Source organism: Juglans microcarpa x Juglans regia, chromosome 2D (genome assembly GCF_004785595.1).
Source record: "Juglans microcarpa x Juglans regia isolate MS1-56 chromosome 2D, Jm3101_v1.0, whole genome shotgun sequence".
Classification (NCBI taxonomy): domain Eukaryota; kingdom Viridiplantae; phylum Streptophyta; class Magnoliopsida; order Fagales; family Juglandaceae; genus Juglans; species Juglans microcarpa x Juglans regia.
Window position 1 is genome coordinate 37909147 of NC_054596.1, and position 18831 is coordinate 37927977.

Consider the following 18831-nt stretch of genomic DNA (forward strand, 5'->3'; position numbering starts at 1 on the left):
ATGTTCGAGCAGCAATACGTCATCCCACATCTTCCAATAATCCAAACTTTATTCTCTTTTGTATGAATTTTCTCTTCTAGCAAGTGAAGTATATACCGCCCAAATAAAAAATTCACATCTCCTCACTTCTCCCTACACACGGTATACAGTGCAAAATAAAACTCAAAACGCCGCACACAAGTTCAAATTTGTAATACTAAAATAGAGTCCTTTCATTTCAGATTTGTAAAAGACTAGCTAATTACAAGTACTAGACTGCTAAATTACAAAGTCTAAATCCATCAAACAAGTTGTGTCAAATATAATTAGTGCATCACTAAATACGTACTGGCAACTAGAAAAATACAAGGCATTTTAAAGCTTACAATCCAGCAAGTTATCATCCTTAATTCTAAGCCCCAGTACTGACTAGCAGCTAGGAAATTACAAAGTATTTTAAAGCTTAAAATCCATCAAGATCCAAGCTTCTACTACAGGGTAGAGTAATTAGCACTTCTTTCGGATGGAGCATCTCCAAGCATGGAAGTTTAAAAAACATACAAACCATTCTACCCCAAACAGGTTCAAAAAACATTTTTCTGAATGGTTGTGTTTGTAGTAGTCAAAGCTCAAGAATTCTGCCATGTCATTATCGAAGGAGGTTATGTACATGTGGTACTTGCTGATCTTTCTAAGCAAGATCTTTTTACAAACTGGGTGTGCATCATAACTTTGGCAAAATGGGTCGCTCCTCCTAATCACATTACGTCAAAGTTATTCATTTTTTTTTATTCTTTAGATTTCAAATCTTTAGTATTTTTTTCTTTATAATTTTTCAACAAGTATCCTCCATCATATGTTCATTTTACTTAACATAAGTATGAAATGGAAAGTCACTACTCCTCAGATTTAAACCGGATCTGCCCATTTGGTCGTCTTAAAGACCCTCTTTGCATCCTCTATCACAGACATTAATCTGATAAAATTGCATGCATGCTTACCAATTTACTGTCAAATGTTACAAAGATCTGCTTGATGAATGAGTTGAGCCACAAGAAAGCATTTATCATATAAGTTTGTGACATTTTGACTGAGAGGGATGGCAACAATTTGTGTGTTCATGGTGTGTATTCATGGTGTTTCTGTCCATGCTTTATTATGTAGTCGAAAACTCAATATTTATTCTAAATGAATTTTTTTCCCCACTGCAAAGAAAACTTGATAGGACAGAAAAGGAAATAAAAATCCTAGATTTCGAGATCAACTACAACATTCAATCCAGAGATCGACTACTTTCAGTAAATTATTATTAATTTGGGGCAAAATTACAAATTTCTACATATGAACAATAGATCTCATGTTAAAAAAGATTATTTATGAAAATACATTAGCCCTACCGCAGATCTCTAGACGCAAGTTCTCTTCTGTATGGTCTGGACTCACACCGTCGCGAGACTGAGACAAGGCAGCATGAAGGATTTTGGGTGAAGTGAGGGTGAGCCGCAAAAAAATCTTTGCGAGACTGAGATGGGGAAAGTCACATCGGTGGAGATTGAGGTGCTCGCTAGTTAAGAGGATGAAGGGAGGGGGGGAGATGAAGGATTTCTTTGGGGAAAATCATAGTGAAAGCAAACGAAGCAAACCAGTGGGAAATCATAGAGAATAAGAAGTCAACATCCAGCTTCGGGGGATCCGGGATAGGGGATGGTTGAATGAGGGGCATGAGGGCTGAGAGAAGGAACATAGCAAACCGGTTCAGTGGTGTTAGTGAACCCGGTTTACACATCATGTGTACAATGGATGCAATCAAATAATGACTTCTGCGAAGATTTTCTCATAAAAGTTTCCTGCTTTTGACTTAAAAAAATTTTTTTATCTTCATCTTCACGTTATAATGTAGTATTATATTCTTAAGTCAGTGGGTGGAATATAATAATTTATTTTTTATATTTTACTAAAGTATCGTTTAGATAATAAATTGAGATGAGATGAGATGAGATGAGTTGAAATGAAAGTTAAAAGTTGAATAAAATATTATTATTATTTTAAGATGTAAAAAAATTAAATTATTTATTATATTTTATATAAAAATTTAAAAAAATTATAATAATAAAATAAAATAAGATAAAATATCTTTGACCCGTGAGTACAAAGTCGATAATAAAATTTTTGAAACGGTTAACGGCGTATGATTCACGTCAATGTATGCCGAATTATTTTGTAGTTTTTTTGGAGGAAGCAATCATTTCTCATTTGCTCTTTGTACCGTGATTCTCTCCTTGCTCACGCAAAGCCCAAAGTCACCTGTAGGTCCACCTGATGCCGGCTACGTTATTGTTCCTCTCAAATTTGAAAGTCGGACTCGATCAATGATTTCCCACCTGCCACCATCCCTCAACTAAACCCGCCTTCTTCCCAAACCCCTATTTGTTCCCGCTGGTTCTCCCTCTCCGTCACCGCCCGGTTGCCGTGTTTCCAGCCCGGTGAAGTGTCGGAAAATGTCGTGCTCGTCCCAAACCGCCTTCCCTACTCTCAGAACTGTCACCATATCGTACTCAGAGCTCAAGGTATGTATTCTCTCTTGGGCTCTGTTTGGTCCCTGAGAAGATTATTGGTAAGCAGAATAATGGTGTTGCCTGGCCCTTTTTGTGGAGAAAACTAACGTTCTTGTTAATTCGGCTGAACAAGACTTGGACGAGTTGACTTTTTTGTTATTGAAACTAAAATCAAATGGGGTGGGAATACGCCCACCGCTGCAATTATGTGTTTTTTTATTTATTTATTTTTACATGATTTTTTAATATTTTTTTAAAAATTCACAATATTATTAAAAACACTTACTTAATCACGAATTTAAAAAAAAAAAACTAAAAAAAAAAAAAAATTACCAGCGGGAGCCCCCAACGGTAAGCATAGTATTTTCCAAATGACATTATAAACGGGGCTCGAATTGTTCGCATACATTATAAAATGTTGTTGAACACAATTATCACGTACGCCAAATTCGACAGCATTCCTATTTGTGTAGTATAGTTAAGATTACAATTGCTTCATAGATTAGTTTGTTTTTAACGCCCCATCACCTTGATGGAATTCTCGGACTTGATTGTAACAGGACAAGAGCGCTAACTTGTCGATGAAAATCGAAGAAGGTTTTGGACCAAACGGGCTGGGAATTCTATCGATTACTGAGGTACGAAATTGTGTCGCATGCAAACTGCTTGTTCAAGTTACTGTCTCGATATTCTCTTTATATATACAATTGTTAATGAATTTACTTTTACTATGATCTTAACTTATCATTGGCAGCTAGCACATTTGATATGTTCCTTCCTTGCCACCATCAATCATGGTTATCGTTTTGGAGGAACAGACATACCCATTATTTTTGCACGGGATAGTTTCTTTTTATTTCTTTCTTCTTTTCCCGTTGTTCCTTTTTTTTTTTTTTTTTAATGGTAATCAGCATCCTAATATGCTGACATGCTGTAAAATTAGTTTCATATCAGCAATTTGTTTGCGATAGTTTAAGTCGTTAGGTTATGGCTTCAAGTAAATGGAGCTCTTGATGTGATTTTAAGCTTTGTGGAAATAGATGTTAGTTGTGATGTCTGTGGCATTACAAATTTCAGAGAACGTAAGGCATCCTCTGCATTGAACTTAATTGAAATATGATGAACATGTAATGCATTGGTGAAAAATAGATAATATATCGTTGTCTGTTTTAATTGGAACACTTCTATATCGGTGTGTTGTTTGTTATTGGTAGGTATGAGTACCATATAGGGCATCTTTAATGATCAAATGAAAATTTGTCTCGTTCACACGTTCACAAGGTTTATTTAATTAATCTTAAAATGTAAAATACCATGAGCAAAAAGAACCTTTGAAATCTGTTTCTGATTTAAAAAAAAAAAAAAGAAGTTGCTTATCAAAAAATTTTGTGGAGTTCCTCGTATTTCTCTAGGGGTGTACTTATTTCAGAGATATGTTCACCTGTATCTTTAATTTTTCTTTGGGACTAAGTGTAGGTTTGCTCTTAATTATTACCACAACAGGGCCAATTTGCTGCTTTATTGAAAATACTATTCTCTATAATTAGAATATAGGATTCTGCCATGAACTAGGCAACAATTGAAATGTATACTCTCCGTGCTCATGGGCTGCAGTGAAAGTTTTCACCTATCCTGCAAACTTAGATGCCTGATTTTTGCTTTATGTTTTGATAACACGATTGCCCAATTGTCCTTGTCTTTGCAATCAGAACTTCCTCAAGTTGTGCAAAGAACTTCCTCAAGTTGTGAGTATGGTGTTAATCTCATGTCAGATCTCTTTTGTATTCTGAAGCTTTGTATCTTGAACCCGTGCATGGCAGAGCTCAACTATTCTATATAGAATTTATGACTGTGTTTTCTAGTATTATCATAATTGCTTCTCTGAGTTTAACCTTATTTAACTGTAGGTTCCAGGATTTTCTGCATTGCGTCGAAATCTGTTACGTCTTTCACCTAGGTATAACCTTTGAAATATTCCAAGTCATTTTGAGTGCTCTCAAATGTCTCTCACTAAGGAGTATATTTGAAACTATTTTTTACCATATTCTTCTTATGATTCCCCCCACCCTCGCTCTCCAGATTGGCTGGCCTGCCTGAAGAGACAAAGAAGGAACTTGAAGATCCTCACAGTAGGTAACATATTTTTCTTCTCAAGTATTTTACTTCCCAAGTCTCAATTCCTACTGATTGTTCCATTTCAATTCCTTTTTCCACTTGGTAGGTTAAATTGTTTGGTTAGAAAGTAAATCTACCTGCTACTGTCACCTCCATGGTAATGCTGTGTGTAGACACAGAGGTTAATTTGACCTACTCTACAACGACAAAGATTCTTCTCATCTTCGGCAACTTGGGACAGCACCAAGGTGATTGAGGGTGCCTGGCCCAAAGCTGAATAAGAAAGAAAAAAGAATAGGCTTTTTTGTTATTTTTTCACTAATTTCCCTTCAAAGACTCCTTCCAGCCCTATAAAAAATATGGAACCCAAGATAAATGTGTGGGTGTGAAATATTGTTATAACATTTATCACTTTTCATAGAGATTCTATCTGCTTGTATTGTGCTTAAAGTAGAGCTGCAGTAAGAATTCCTACTTCTATAGCTGATTGTATTTTTCCATTTTGGTAACCCATCTGTATAGGTGGTTTAATTTTCTGTTCCTTTCACCAACTGTTCCCGGGTGCCCCCAACTTGTAGGTACAACTTTGGATGGAGTCATGGGAAAGAGAAGCTTGAATCTGGGAAGCCTGGTAAAATCTTGACGTGTTAGATTTTAGAACTCCCTAAGCAGTCTATATTTATTTGTGAATGAAGTACGCACATGTAGTTCAGTATATGGAATGCAAACTCTAATTACTCTCCAACCCATTGGCCCTATTAATTGGTAGAGTTTTTACCTTTTATTATGACGTTGTTGTATTGCTTTGTATTTTGTTGTGCAGATTTGTTGAAGGGCTCTTTTTATGCAAATCCAATATTAGATACACCTACTATGGAGGCATCTGTGATACAACGGTAAAAGCAGCTAAGACCATATTTATTGTTTTAGTACTTCTATCTTATACTCATTGCAAAAGATGCCAATTTCGATAGTCTGGTTTGGGCCAATTGATTTTTGGGAAAGTAGATTAATAAAAAGGAAATGTTATTATTCATAATCACTGGCATATGAATTTAAATATTCTCTCCCCCTATCCCAAATCCTTAGTGAAATGCTTACATTTTTTTTCATAGAGTTCTACAAAATTGACCAGGTAACTTCTTGTTTATGCTGTAGAATGCTTAAGTGGTTCTAGCCGATTTGCATGCCCATCCATTGTGCATACAAAAACATTGTTTATCTATCCACTGGTTTTTAACCCATGATCTTGTAGGTATCCATCATACTGTGGGTCAAATATTTGGCCTGATAGGGCATTGCCAGAACTTGAAGTGGGTATGTCCGTAATTGATTATATGGTTTTCTTAGCTGCAAATTGTGGTGCTAAATCATGCTTTATATATGGCAGTTGTCTTTTCTGTTATTTTTTCCTGACATTTTGCATAGCATACTGCTGGATACACAAATGTAAGTTGTGAGGAGTCTTTTGACTATCATCATTGCATGCCACTGTTCCCATAAAGTGGGCACTTATCAAGCTAATGAAACAAGTCATGTTTATGATATTTGTTGTAAATTATTATAATAATGCCTTTTCTGTTATTTTTTTCCTGACATTTTGTATAGCATACTGCTGGATACACAAATGTAAGTTCTGAGGAGTCTTTGGACTACCCTCATTGCATGCCACTGTTCCCATAAAGTGGGCACTTATCAAGCTAATGAAACACATACCATCATGTTTATGATCTTTGTCATAAACCATTATAACCATGTCTTGCAGTGTCCATTGGTTTCTCTAGAGCGTGTGTTTCAGTGTAACACCCCGCTCCCTAAGTTTAAGAATAAAATCACCTTTAGAAATTCTCGAAGCCAGAGTGCTACTACTAAACTTGACTTAAAAATATTTTCTTTTATTCTAAAAGAAGCGCTAGGTACAAAGATTCATTATAATACAATCTTTATTAAATACTTAAAATCCAAAAGAGTCTACAGAAGCACTTATCTAAATTCAATAAAGTCTCAGGTTCTTATCAAAATAACTTATTAAATTTAAATCATAAAACTGAGCATGGCATAAACTATCTAGGCCTCTGCCTCGCTTCCCTGGGCCAAGTCATGTCCTGCAGTCCCGTCCTCATAAATATCATCACCTGGGGTGGTTAAAAAATAAAAACATACAAAAAATGAGTTGAATATTCAATAAGCAACACATCATACAGTAAACATAATAAACATAAGGTTTCTTGAAAAATATGCATACTCATAAATAGATACGTAAATAACATGAATATGAACTTATATTTCACTTGTCATAGGCCGATACCCACTATTGACACATGTGAGTTAGGGTTAGCGAATCTAAGTAGATTCCGATTCTGCCCATGCCCACGGGTTGTGGAATCCATATATAAGGAAGACACATTGGGTGCACTACCAGCATGTACAACCTGGCAATGCAATATGCCCATAACATATGGTACCGTCTTCATATCATAACATAGGCCGTTACGTATCTTATCATTCATATTTCATCATAATCATACTTGCATACTTGTCATATCATAAATTTCAAATAAAATTGCATTCTTTCATAAAATGTCGTGATACATATTTCCTCACATAAAATCATGATTTTTCATAAATATTTTGATGCACAATTCATTTCATAAAACTATGAATTTTCATAAATAATTTAATGCATAAACCTTCACATAAGTCATGGATTTTCATAAAATATTTAATGCATGTCTTGCAACTAACACGAAACTTATGCATAAAATCATGATATTTATGACTATCCAATGAAGTGACTCTCGTAAAAGATAGCTTCACATAAAAAGGGGCTTCCAATGGGGGGCGTACATGCATAATATTTTTATAAAAGATATGTCGTTTACCATACATACGTGTAAGGATATGATCATGCTACTTACCTCGTAGCGTTAATCCAATATTCTGACGTGAAATCAAGCACGTGAACTAGAAGGAGAGAAAAAACGTGAGGGATGCTGGTGGACTAGAGGTGCTGTGTGATTTTGGGTAAGCAGAAACTACACTGGGGCTTTAAGAGGAATGAGACACACGTAAAGTGTATGGGGCTGAGCGTATCTATAAGGAGTCGGTTTAAGAGTTTTAATGTGAAGATGATTTGTAGAATTGTAAGAGAGTTCTATTGGGGCATGAATCCTAGTGGAAGGTGGAGATGTGCATGGCTTAAAGTTTGATAAGGCAATCGGTTAAAGAGTTTTAACGTGAAGATGGCTTGTAGAGTTGTATTCCTGTTGGAATAGGATGCTGACAAGTTCAAGTTGGACTTGGTCACTTTTATTCAAGAAAAGAGTTTGAATTTAAAAACATGATCTAGTGGTTCATTCAATGTAGGATTAGTAGTGACTGAGACTATGTAGGGGACTTCAATCGGTGATGATTTTAAATTGAAATAAATTTCTAATGGCCGATTTTTAAATTCTAAAAGAAGTCTAATTCGTTCAATAAATAATAAATGTGATTTAACCTAGTTATTGAGCCTAGTTAAAACTCCTAATCAACCTCAATAATTTATTGCTCGTGGGCTTATCCAATATGGCCTATTAAATATAATTTAAGTCCAATAAAAATTATCAATATTCCAACCTTAGAATTACTGGACGGGGTCGTTACATTCAGTTTATAATATTCTTTGCATTAATTTTAGTGTATATGTTATTTAAATTGAATACTACCGAAATATACTGTTTGGTAGTGAATAATTTTTTTACTCGAGTCAGGCGAAAATTGGTGCTTGTAGAAGACAATCCCTTATATCGTTGCTTTAAAAAGTTTGCTTACAAAAATTCATCCTTTTAATTTCTATTCATGGCAAACTTTATGATCAAACAGTTATTAATGGGAATGAAATTTTAGTACACTGCTCTGTTTTGGTTTCTTATGTTTTTGTTTGACTTGTTTATAACTTCTCTCTGTTCTATAAAGCTAATGCATCTAACCATATATTGATCCTTTGATTGGTCGTTATAACTTGTGATAATGATTAACAATGCCTTGCTTTATAAAACTACTGATCCGTAATGTTGCATTATTATATAATTACCAAACACCAATTTTTCATGTGCAGCTTTCAAGGCTCTTGGAAAGTTGATCCTTGATGTTGGGTTGATGGTGGCATATCACTGTGACCGATATGGTAAGATCTCAATATGTAAGAACTTTTTGTGTTAGTACATTTTAGAAGTGAGCTTGTATTTTGTAGGTCTTTCTTTCAACAGATTTTGTTGGAACAGTTGGGACGGTGTCAATGTTTCTTCCCTCAAAAGAATAAAACATCTTTCTCGCCAAGCCAGGAAATTGTGGGGTAGTTTGTCGTTGTTGGAACAGTTGGGACAGTGTCAATGTTTCTTCCCTCAAAAGAATAAAACATCTTTCTCGCCAAGCCAGGAAATTGTGGGGTAGTTTGTGGAAAGGTTTCTGAGTAGATTCAGATTGATATCCGTGGGTAATGGTTCTCCCTTGCAAGATGAGAGCTTCAAGTTTCCCCAAAACAAACACCAACTAAATTCTCAAGCACTTGGGGAAGATAATTGCTTCGATCTCAATTTTTTTTTAAAAGATCACCTTTTCTATCCATTAAAAGACAGTTATCAATTTTAGTAATTATTTTTATGTCATTTCTAGATCATGTTAAGCACCATTTACACGCATTTAGCCCTATGCAAAAAAGCTGCCCAACTGTAGCCTTCTTGTTGCTTGTGTTAGTTTCTTAAATTCAATTTTCTTTAACTATAATATGTGGTAGTTGTTCTTATTCTGTTGTGATCTCTTGTGACCCGTAATTTTTAATGCATTTGATTAGCATCCAAAGGGATGAATATGCACGAGGATCAAGGCCTTGAGCAAATACTTCTTCATTCTCGGTGTCATAAAGGGCGCCTGCTTTATTATTTTCCAGCACAACAGAGGTGATCTTATTTTATTTTTCTCTATCACATTTTTTCCATAGTTGATAAACTCAACAGGCCGAAGAGATCCTTATCACTTTGTGCTTTGATGCTTGTTAGTAGCATAATCAATTATGGAACTGCATTAAGAAGGATAATGAAATTGACACGGTTGAAGTTAGCAGATACATGTTTATTTTAACCTGCTTTAGTAATCCCTTGAATGCATGATCTCTTTAAATCAAGTAATGAGCATATCTTCCAAAAACTTTTATGTTCAAGTTTCTGTAGGAAGCTTTATTACTATACTGCAGCAGGGCTCAGAGATAGAATCTCAAGATTGCTATGAAGTTCATTAACTGCTAAAATGATTGCTTACCTATAAAAAAGGGTCATAAAATGAGGTCCTGAAAAAATACTGTAACATGTTGATGGGCATGTTAATATGAATAAAAGTGAATGCCAATTACTTGATGGGCAAGATCATACTAATAAGGCAAAGGAAGACTTACATGTAGCACAAGAAGGAATATATTATTAGGAAAAGCTTTTCTTTTAAACTGTTGCTCACGTAGCTGTTTTTTGTTTCTCTAGCTCCGTTAAGTTGTGTGGGTCTTTTAAGTGTATCATGTTCAGCTATATGATGGAGATTTTTTTTTATACATCAATTTTGGAATTTCATGGCTAGGTCTGATTTTTTTTTTTTTGGTTTGCATGAATTGATGAGAGAGCAATCATAGTTGGGTGCTTGTATGGGAAATTATGGATTTCTGATGTGGGGATTTCTTCCTCTTATCTTTTAGTTATGACCTCTATCTCTAGTTTTGGACACTACTCATGAATCTTGTACTAAAACTTTTATCATCATGTATAAGTGTTACTTTGTAACATTTCTGTTTAGAAAAAGGAACTCGACTTTTGGTAATGGTTTAAATCATAAGTTTTTAAGGCTGAGAATGTCACTGTATTTGTTTCTAAGGTAGAATAGTTGGTTTATGCTTAGGAAGGTGAAATTTTATCTAGTTGAGTATGACTTGCAGTAATTGTACACAAGATGGTGATTCCACATCATCCTGGTGCGGCTGGCATACGGACCATGGTTCCCTGACAGGTTATTGATTGCTTCTCATGTACTTGCACTTATTTCTCTTCATAGCCTATGAGCCGCTCATCAAGTTGTGATTTGTGGAAGGCAGTGCTTTAGCAGAAATACAATTGTGAATTGTGCCATGTTCTATTGTTGAAATAAGCCTACACAATAAAGTAAAATAAAATATATGCATATATATATATATATATATAGATTACTATCTTACAATACCTACAGTAGAGTTGACAATTGTTTTCTGTTTTGTCTGATTTCTGCTTCAATTCAACATGTAGGTCTGACTTGTGCCATGTTTATGAGAGATGCTGTAGAAATACCTTGCCCTGATAGTGCTGCCGGTCTTTATATTAGAACACGAACTGATCAAATTGTCAAAGTATACTTTCTTGTTCCTAAATTCCAGCAATGCAAGACAAAATAACACATAATTCATTGATTCGAAATTTCTTTAGTGCATGTTGCATCCATTCTAGGAGTTGTACCTGTCATTTTTTTCAATTAAATGTGTCAATATCCCAAGATATGACCTTTCTCTAATGGGATTAACTTGTTGGAAGGATTTATCTCTCCAAAACATTATAGGATTTGGAAATGCTGCAAAAACAAAACATAGCAAAACCAAAAGAAAAAAAGAAAAAGAAAAATAGAACAAAAAAGAGATAAAATGTTATAAATCTTGCAGTGGCATTCCCTAGGTCTCAACAATCTGAAGCGATTCGGAAGGTAAAGAGCGATATGGAGATGTAGGGAGTTAAAAAGTGATGTAATCATATGCTAGAGTGAACAATTAACATAAATCAACTTTCATTTCCTTGTTTTGCTCCTCCATTGATGTTGTGGGTGAGGACAGAATGCAACAGAAACTAGATTGGGCCTCTTGAGTCAACCATGAAATCTACCTCAGTCAGTTACATACACCATATAGTGAGTTTTGTGGAGTATGATAGCATACCTACATTCATAGAGAGGAGCTAAAATGACTTCTTTCCAAATTGGTTCACAAAAATTCTATTGCCCTACCTGTAACAACATAAGGAAAGTCCAGGCCACATTTAGGTTCACACTCAAATGTGAACTCATTACAGGTAATGTGAACTCATTACCTGCAAAAACTTCTTCCTTACAGGAAATGTGGGATCTCATTCACTACCCTTGTATACTCAATCAAGAGTATTACACTGCCTCTGTGCACTTGAATCTACAACTTAAAGATTACTTCAAATGAATTACCACCAGATGCATGGCAACTTGAATACCTCATAGTAATAATGCTTCATAGGACTGGATATGGATAGGATGATGCTAGGATGCCCTCCAAATATGCCCCCAAAAGTGTCCCCTAGTGTATTTTTTTTTTTTTTAATGTTAAAAAAACACACACAAATTCACTAGTGGTAATTTTTTTAAACATTTTAAAAAATAAATAAATAAATAAATTACAATAGGGGGCACTTTTGTGGGGCACATTTGGAGGGCACCCAAGCATTTTCCATATGGATATGGTTATTTATAGTAACTTGGGTTCATTTTTTTTTTTTTTTTTTTTTTTTTTTTTTTTTTTTTTTTTTTTTTTTTTTTTTTTTTTTTTTTTTTTTGCATCAGGTTGTCTTTGGAGAAGATGAAATAGCATACCAGATTGGTGAAACTACTGAAATACTGTCAAGAGGTTATCTTTGTGCAACACCTCATTGTGTTCGGGTACTTGCCACTGTCTTATTTTATATCCTGGAACGATGTTGCACAACCTTTGGCGGAATATCAGTGTCTACATGCATGTGTTGGTGTATAACTTATGTCATGATCCCTAGTTTCTAAGCTTTTGAGCCTCAGAAACGCAGTCACTCCAAATATGCAAAATGAGGTTTTTATGTGGAAGCTGGGATTGAGTTCACATATTCAGTCACCGGACACTGAAATGTAATTTGTGGAATCATTGTTGAAAGAAAATGATGAACCTTTTCTTTTCTTTTTTTTCCCCAAAACTGATTATCTCTCATTTCTCTAAAATATTATATTAAGCTGTCATCAAGTTGATATGTACATATGCCTCCATGCTGCACAGCTTCCCTCCTGCTTTATCCGATTTCCATTGGTAATGCATATGTCAACATAGTTACATAGGGAGGGGGAGGTCCTATCAAACTGGCAAGGGACCATTGTTGCTTCTGTAACTTGAGAGCCAAGTTTCAAATTCAAGTTCATTCAGTGATAGCAGACCCATTTTCTAGAAATTAAGACACTGCAATAGGTGGTGATTAGCACTGAGTGTAGCTGAATTCAATGACATAATTATGGTCATCAGGTTTACCAAGGATCCACCCACACCAGTCTTTTAGATCAAAGAACAGCTATGTTTAAGTTGCAAAGCAAGTTCCATTTATTTCCTTTTTATTTTTTTGAGATTGACAATGATAGTTCTATTTTTAGTGAACTAGAAACTTTTCCTAGTTATCAGAATTTTTTTAGTTATTTGAATAATGTATCTAATAGTGGTGATCCCGATGATAATCCTTACATATATGATACTGAATATAGTTGGAATAACCACATTAATAGTTTTATTGACAATTATTTCCGTACTCAAAGTTTGTATCGATAGCTACATGTTAAGTGGTATTGTCAATTATAATGACAGTTACATTTATAGTTGCATCTTTTATGAATCTATTCAATTTCTATTGCCAATTTGTCTAATAGCAGCGGTTTTTAACTTATTGTTCTTAGGCACCTAAAGGAGAGGACGCTTCTGGTCTTGAGCGTTCAACATTTGCATTGTTCATGCAACCGGACTGGTACATAAATTAATAAAGTGGAACATAAACTCTGTTGACCTGACTTGTTCCACCAGAAATTGTACCTTGACCAAACCTTGTTTTGCAGGGATGAAAGCCTCAATTTTCCAGAGGATGTGCATATTCATAAAGAGGTATGTATTTTCAACTCTAATCCCAAAATAATTGGCATGTAGGATTAGAGCCTTGTGAAAAAAGGTTTATCTGGCATTGATCAGCTGCCTATTATGTAGAACTTCAAGAGGTTTTGTAGAATTGAGCTTTCCCAAAGTTGTAGGTCATGATATAGGCTATGATAAACCGCAGATGAAAATAACATATGTGCCATGAATTAGTGGTTGATTTTAGATGTGCCCAGGGCGCACCGTTATTTCAGGGATGTTTATCTCGAGGAATGTGGCTAAATTTTATATCTGAATCAAATATTTTTTATCCACCAATAGTGTCGGTTCTTTATATCATTAATGCAGTCAAATGGTTTTCTTGGCTGTTCTAATAAATTGTTACTTGGGCAATTGCAAACTCAGCCTGCTTTTAATTTCTCATGACTGTATTTTGACCGTAATAAATATAGGGTCAAAATTCTACTCATTATCTAAATTCTCATTATCCTCTCATCATCTCATGATATATCATTAGATGATTAGAAACTATTTATTATATTTTACTTGTAAACCTATCATCTAATACCACATCATGAAATGATGAGAGGATGTAAAAAAAATAGATGATGAATAGATTTTTTCATAAATATATTTTCAGTATCTTATTCCTTCCTCCAGTCTAGTCTTTCTCAAGGAAAAATGATAAAGTTACTACTAAATAATAATTTGTATACAACTATATAATAAAATAATATTATTTTAAATTTGATTTTGACTTTTATTTTTGATTTGATGTGTTTAAATATAATAAAAAAACATTATTATATTTAAAATTTGTCAGTAAGTTATGAATGAGTTGTTACCCTATCCCTTCCCTTCCCTTTCCTTTCCTTTCCTAAGTCAGTCTCCGGAAAGTTGAAAGAAATTGCTAAAATCTCAAGAAACACTTGATATGATTGCTGTACTGAGGCTACCCTAATTCCGCTTAACCTCTGATAAAAAGTATGAGGCATGTCTTTGACTCCACCATGAAAGAACACCAACTAATTGCCTCTCGCCCAAATTAGATTCCTTAACTAATTTCCTCTTATAGTAAGGGCGCCTTATCTGTGAGGTGGAGTCTTCTCTTTATGCACTTTGAAGGCTCAACTAATCTGTTCTGAACGTTTGCTTTTTTCCTCAGCTGATTCCATCAAGTGGAGCTCTTACTTTTGGAGAGTATACCGAGAAGCTACTTGATAAATATTATCACCTGAAAGTGTAGAAAATTGTATATATTGCCACAACGAAGTTTATTGATAAATAAATGCTCTGTAATGCAAGGGATAACATAAACGGAACTAACTTGTTAATATGCCAAAAATCATTTGTTTGTGTAAGACTTTATATTCGGTTTATTTTCATTTATATAGTTCAATTTCACGTGAAAAATAGGTAGTATTTTTAAAGAAGGGTATATATATATATATAATAATTATAGTAAATGTCGTATAATTATTTTGAAAAAAATAAATAAATACAATATTTACATGAAAAAAAATAACAATAATAAATTTTACTTGACTGTACACTTGTACACTCGCTGATACGCAGTATTACTCATATTTATATATATCTTTTGTTAAAGGTATACTGCCTATGTAATGCTTCCGTTTACCTAGTGTGAAACAGGCCATAGGTCAAGGTTTTAAAGGCAAGAAAATCAAAATGATTTGTCTAGTTATTAATCTAACGTGTGTGAGGATAAGGTGGGGCCAATGAAGAAGAAGATCTTTTGATTGTCTTTCTTCCGCTCAATATAAAAGTGAGAAGCGAACTCTGTTGGTATTTTAAATGCATAAAAAACACGAAAGTCGCGAGGAGTCGGCCGGACACTTCCAAAACGTTGAGATAATAGGACCAAAACTCTACAAAAACACCGGCCGACATGCACCCTTGGACACTCGTGCAGTTTCTGACAGCCCCTCCTTCTCGAAAGAGAGAGGTGCGATGAACCGAAGATTGGCGGCCACCTTAAAAAAGCCTAAGCAGAAAACGTGGGCATTTGGAGCAAGGACAATAAAAATAAGCCACGTGGGATAGATGAGGAAAGAACGCAGCGGACTTGAAAGCTGTGTGCTTGGCGATTTGCATCCCCACACGGCTTCTCTACGCTTTCACGTCTCCATCTCTGCGTTGAAAATGTTCCCCCACAAGCCACTGATCTTTGACCAGTATATGTATTGCGTATATCTTTTTGTATGGTTTTTTTGTGCAATAACCTAAATGACCTTTGAGGCTTTTTCCAACCCTTAGCAAAATAATAATAATAATAATAAAATAAGAAAAATATAGTTTCATTGTAATATTATGCTTGAATAAGTCTATAATAAAATTTTTTTATTTTTTATTAATCGAATATAGTTTTATAACTGGATGTTATTTCAAAAATTGAATGAACAAAAAAGAAAAAAAAAAATCAAGCTTCCTTTAGATACCCTTTATCAAGACTACACATCTTAACATATACATTTCATGTACTTTATTTTTCCATTAATATCCTCAAAATCCAATTGCAAAACCTAAAAAAAGAAATTACATCAATAATAATTGAGGGGTGGAAATGTCAATTTGAGACGAGGCATGTATCCCCAACTCAACCCAACCCAAGAAACGACCTCTATCTTAAAAAGTGGGACCATGGTGTCGGAAGTCCTTCACGCTTTTATATATAGCCACGCCATCTACTCCATCCCTATCCTACCCAAAGCGGCTCTACTCTTCGCTTCCTTCCTTTCTCCTCAAACCATCCCCTCCTCCATGTCGATGCTTTACTTACCTGCAAAACCCCAAGTACCCCGCCGGAAAACCAGGTTCCGGAAACGCTGCTTTCTAATGGCTAAGCAGCAGAAAACCCGGTTCTACATCCTCGGACGTTGCATCTCTATGCTCTTGTGCTGGCACGACCACGATCTCTCGGATTAGCTTCCAAGTTGCTCGCTTTTTAATGCTGTCGTATGCTGCAACCCAAATTAATTGGTTGTCGAAAAGTTGCAGAACCAGCGCGCGGACATGTTCCTGCTCTTTCGAAGTCTCAAGATGCAGAAGATCGATCAATAAAGGAAGATTTGGAACGAACTTGTATATATATACAGAGTTAGTAACAGAGAATCCAGTCTCGGAGCTAAACACTGTTAGATAGTTCATGGAGCTAGACACCCAGTTTTTTCTCTTTAATTTTCTTTCTTGGTTTCAATTTACAGTGTCGTTTAAGGGCATCCCTGTTTCAAAGTTTTGGTGGGTAGTATTGGATTTGTATACCCTTTTCCGATTCAATCAAAGAGAAAGAAAAAGAAAGAGAAACGAAGTTAGTACCATACTTGTTGAGATTTTGCTGATAATTGAGAGAGAACCCAGCAATGGAAACTCGAAATAAAAATGCTTATATTCCGAGTAAAATCGGCAGATAGAATGTCAAAACAAAACAGCATAAGCCATGAAATGTGACCCAATTCCTGCTATCCCAGGAAAGTGGTGTGGCTGGAAAACCCATTGATGCAAAGCATGATTAGCCCAAGGAAATTAAAAAAAAATAATAATAATAATAATAAAAAAAAAAAAAAAAAAAAAAAAGGATGCAAAGTCTAATTTGATTTGGAAATTTCTTGTTCTCGAGTATTACAAGTTGTTACTAAAAGCCAAACCAACTGCCACGACAAATGCCCAAATATAAAGTACATTATGAAAATTTGTATCCACCGTTTTTCTAAACACCTCACTTTTCCCCGCTGAGTTGTCCCATCTGAACGAAGTGAAATCCAAATTTTGTTGGAAAATGTCCAGGGACCGACAAACTGCCCGGCTGATATAGTTAACTAATTTTTAGTGAGTTCGTATTTTTTTTAAAATATATTTAAAAAAATGTGAAAACAAAAGTGGAAGTTGTGGGATCGGTCGGACCGTTGAATAGCACCATCCAATTTGTTACCACTCCATATGCATCTTGGCATCGTCATTGTCGGGCACCAAAACAATTTTTTAAGGTTGGTGTCTTTTGTTCATGATTCTACTTTGTTCGAATGAAAGGTATGTTATCTAGGGTAGGATTGGGAAATAGGGTCGTCCCCCGGCCTGTCCGTGTGTTCCGCCCAACCCGCATTGTACCAGGCAGACAATCCACCATATTTATCCGGGATATAAAAATAATTTTAAAAGAAAAAACAGGGCGGGTTACGGGTGGGGGTGTAATCGGTTCGAAGAGGTCATGGACCTAAAATTTCAGTCTATTATTTTTGTCAAATTGAACTGTTAGCTATCGGTTTGGTCGGTTCATTTGGTCCATGAACATTTTTTCCTCTTTTTTCAACAAAAAAATTAATACAAAAAATTAACTAAATTAGTAAAATTAAAATTAAGCGGTCTCTTTAACGTTTTATATATGGTTAATGAATACTAAATCATTTCATTGTATATATGGTCAATGGTCATCACTTATATGAAAATTATATAATTAATTTATACAACTATTATATAAAGTAATATTATATATAATATTTAATATATATATATATACACATTCAGTCTGTCTCAGTCCGGTCCATTCCAAAAAAACCACACCTCAAAATCGACCAATAAGACTATCGGTCCAGTCTGTTTTTTCAATTTGAATCGATAATCTTACACCCCTAATTACGAGTAGGATATATATGTGTATATATATATATATATATATATCCAAATTCATCAAATCTAGCCCTCTTCTATCGTCTCCTCCGTCATCCTATGCTCTCCACTCGTTTCAATTTCTTCTTCTTCTTCTCCTATGGCATTGTGGGTCTCAGTAAATAAGATGGGTCATTCTCTTGGTCACAATGTCGTGGATCTATAGTCACGAATCTAAGATCCATGGCATTATGGGTCTCTGGTTGCGGCATCATTCTTTGGTCTTTGCTAGAGATTGATGGAGTCATTGTTTTATGATTTTAAATTGTTTTTTGTTCAATTTTTTATTTGATTTTCATTCCATTTTAGTTGGTTGCTTGGATTTTCTATTTATGTTTGTGCTAACATTGTGTTTCACCTGCCTTTGGGTCGGGTTTCAGCAACTCAGGTTTTTAGGCTTTCACCTGCACATTTAAGCAAACATGGAGAATGGGAGCCTTGATGGTAGCCGAGGAGTCAAGTCAGTATATCTTCTTAGTAGTTTATGCGTAAGTCTAGAGGAATCAATGAGAGTTTTTCATACCTGGGGTTGACTTTTATACTAGGTTTCTGATGAGG

The 18831-nt window shown here is 35.0% G+C and overlaps 2 protein-coding genes and 1 long non-coding RNA gene across 4 annotated transcripts; 2 read left to right on the top strand and 1 right to left on the bottom strand.

Annotated features, from left to right (window-relative positions):
- The first annotated feature begins 2228 nt into the window (after positions 1-2228).
- Positions 2229-14934, top strand: LOC121248967. Of its 2 annotated transcripts, none has more exons than XM_041147604.1 (15): positions 2229-2546; positions 3095-3172; positions 4442-4491; positions 4614-4667; positions 5228-5280; positions 5473-5545; positions 5905-5966; positions 8749-8817; positions 9484-9589; positions 10609-10679; positions 10952-11052; positions 12279-12374; positions 13401-13468; positions 13557-13602; positions 14756-14934. In XM_041147604.1, the coding sequence occupies exons 1-15, from the start codon at positions 2478-2480 to the stop codon at positions 14834-14836; spliced, it is 1077 nt and encodes a 358-aa protein (XP_041003538.1). In that variant the 5' UTR covers positions 2229-2477; the 3' UTR covers positions 14837-14934. The 2 variants fall into 2 exon arrangements, with proteins under 2 accessions (XP_041003538.1, XP_041003537.1); XM_041147603.1 differs by having other exon boundaries at positions 2231-2546; positions 8749-8832.
- LOC121248970 lies at positions 11081-11354 on the bottom strand. The gene is made up of 2 exons (XR_005937556.1): positions 11204-11354; positions 11081-11158 (listed from the first exon to the last, which is right to left on the bottom strand). It is a non-coding gene; the product is annotated as an uncharacterized LOC121248970 (long non-coding RNA).
- Positions 14935-16236: 1302 nt separating the features above from the next.
- LOC121248969 lies at positions 16237-16928 on the top strand. Its single transcript, XM_041147605.1, has one exon. The coding sequence runs from the start codon at positions 16252-16254 to the stop codon at positions 16534-16536; it is 285 nt and encodes a 94-aa protein (XP_041003539.1). The 5' UTR covers positions 16237-16251; the 3' UTR covers positions 16537-16928.
- Positions 16929-18831: the final 1903 nt, after the last annotated feature.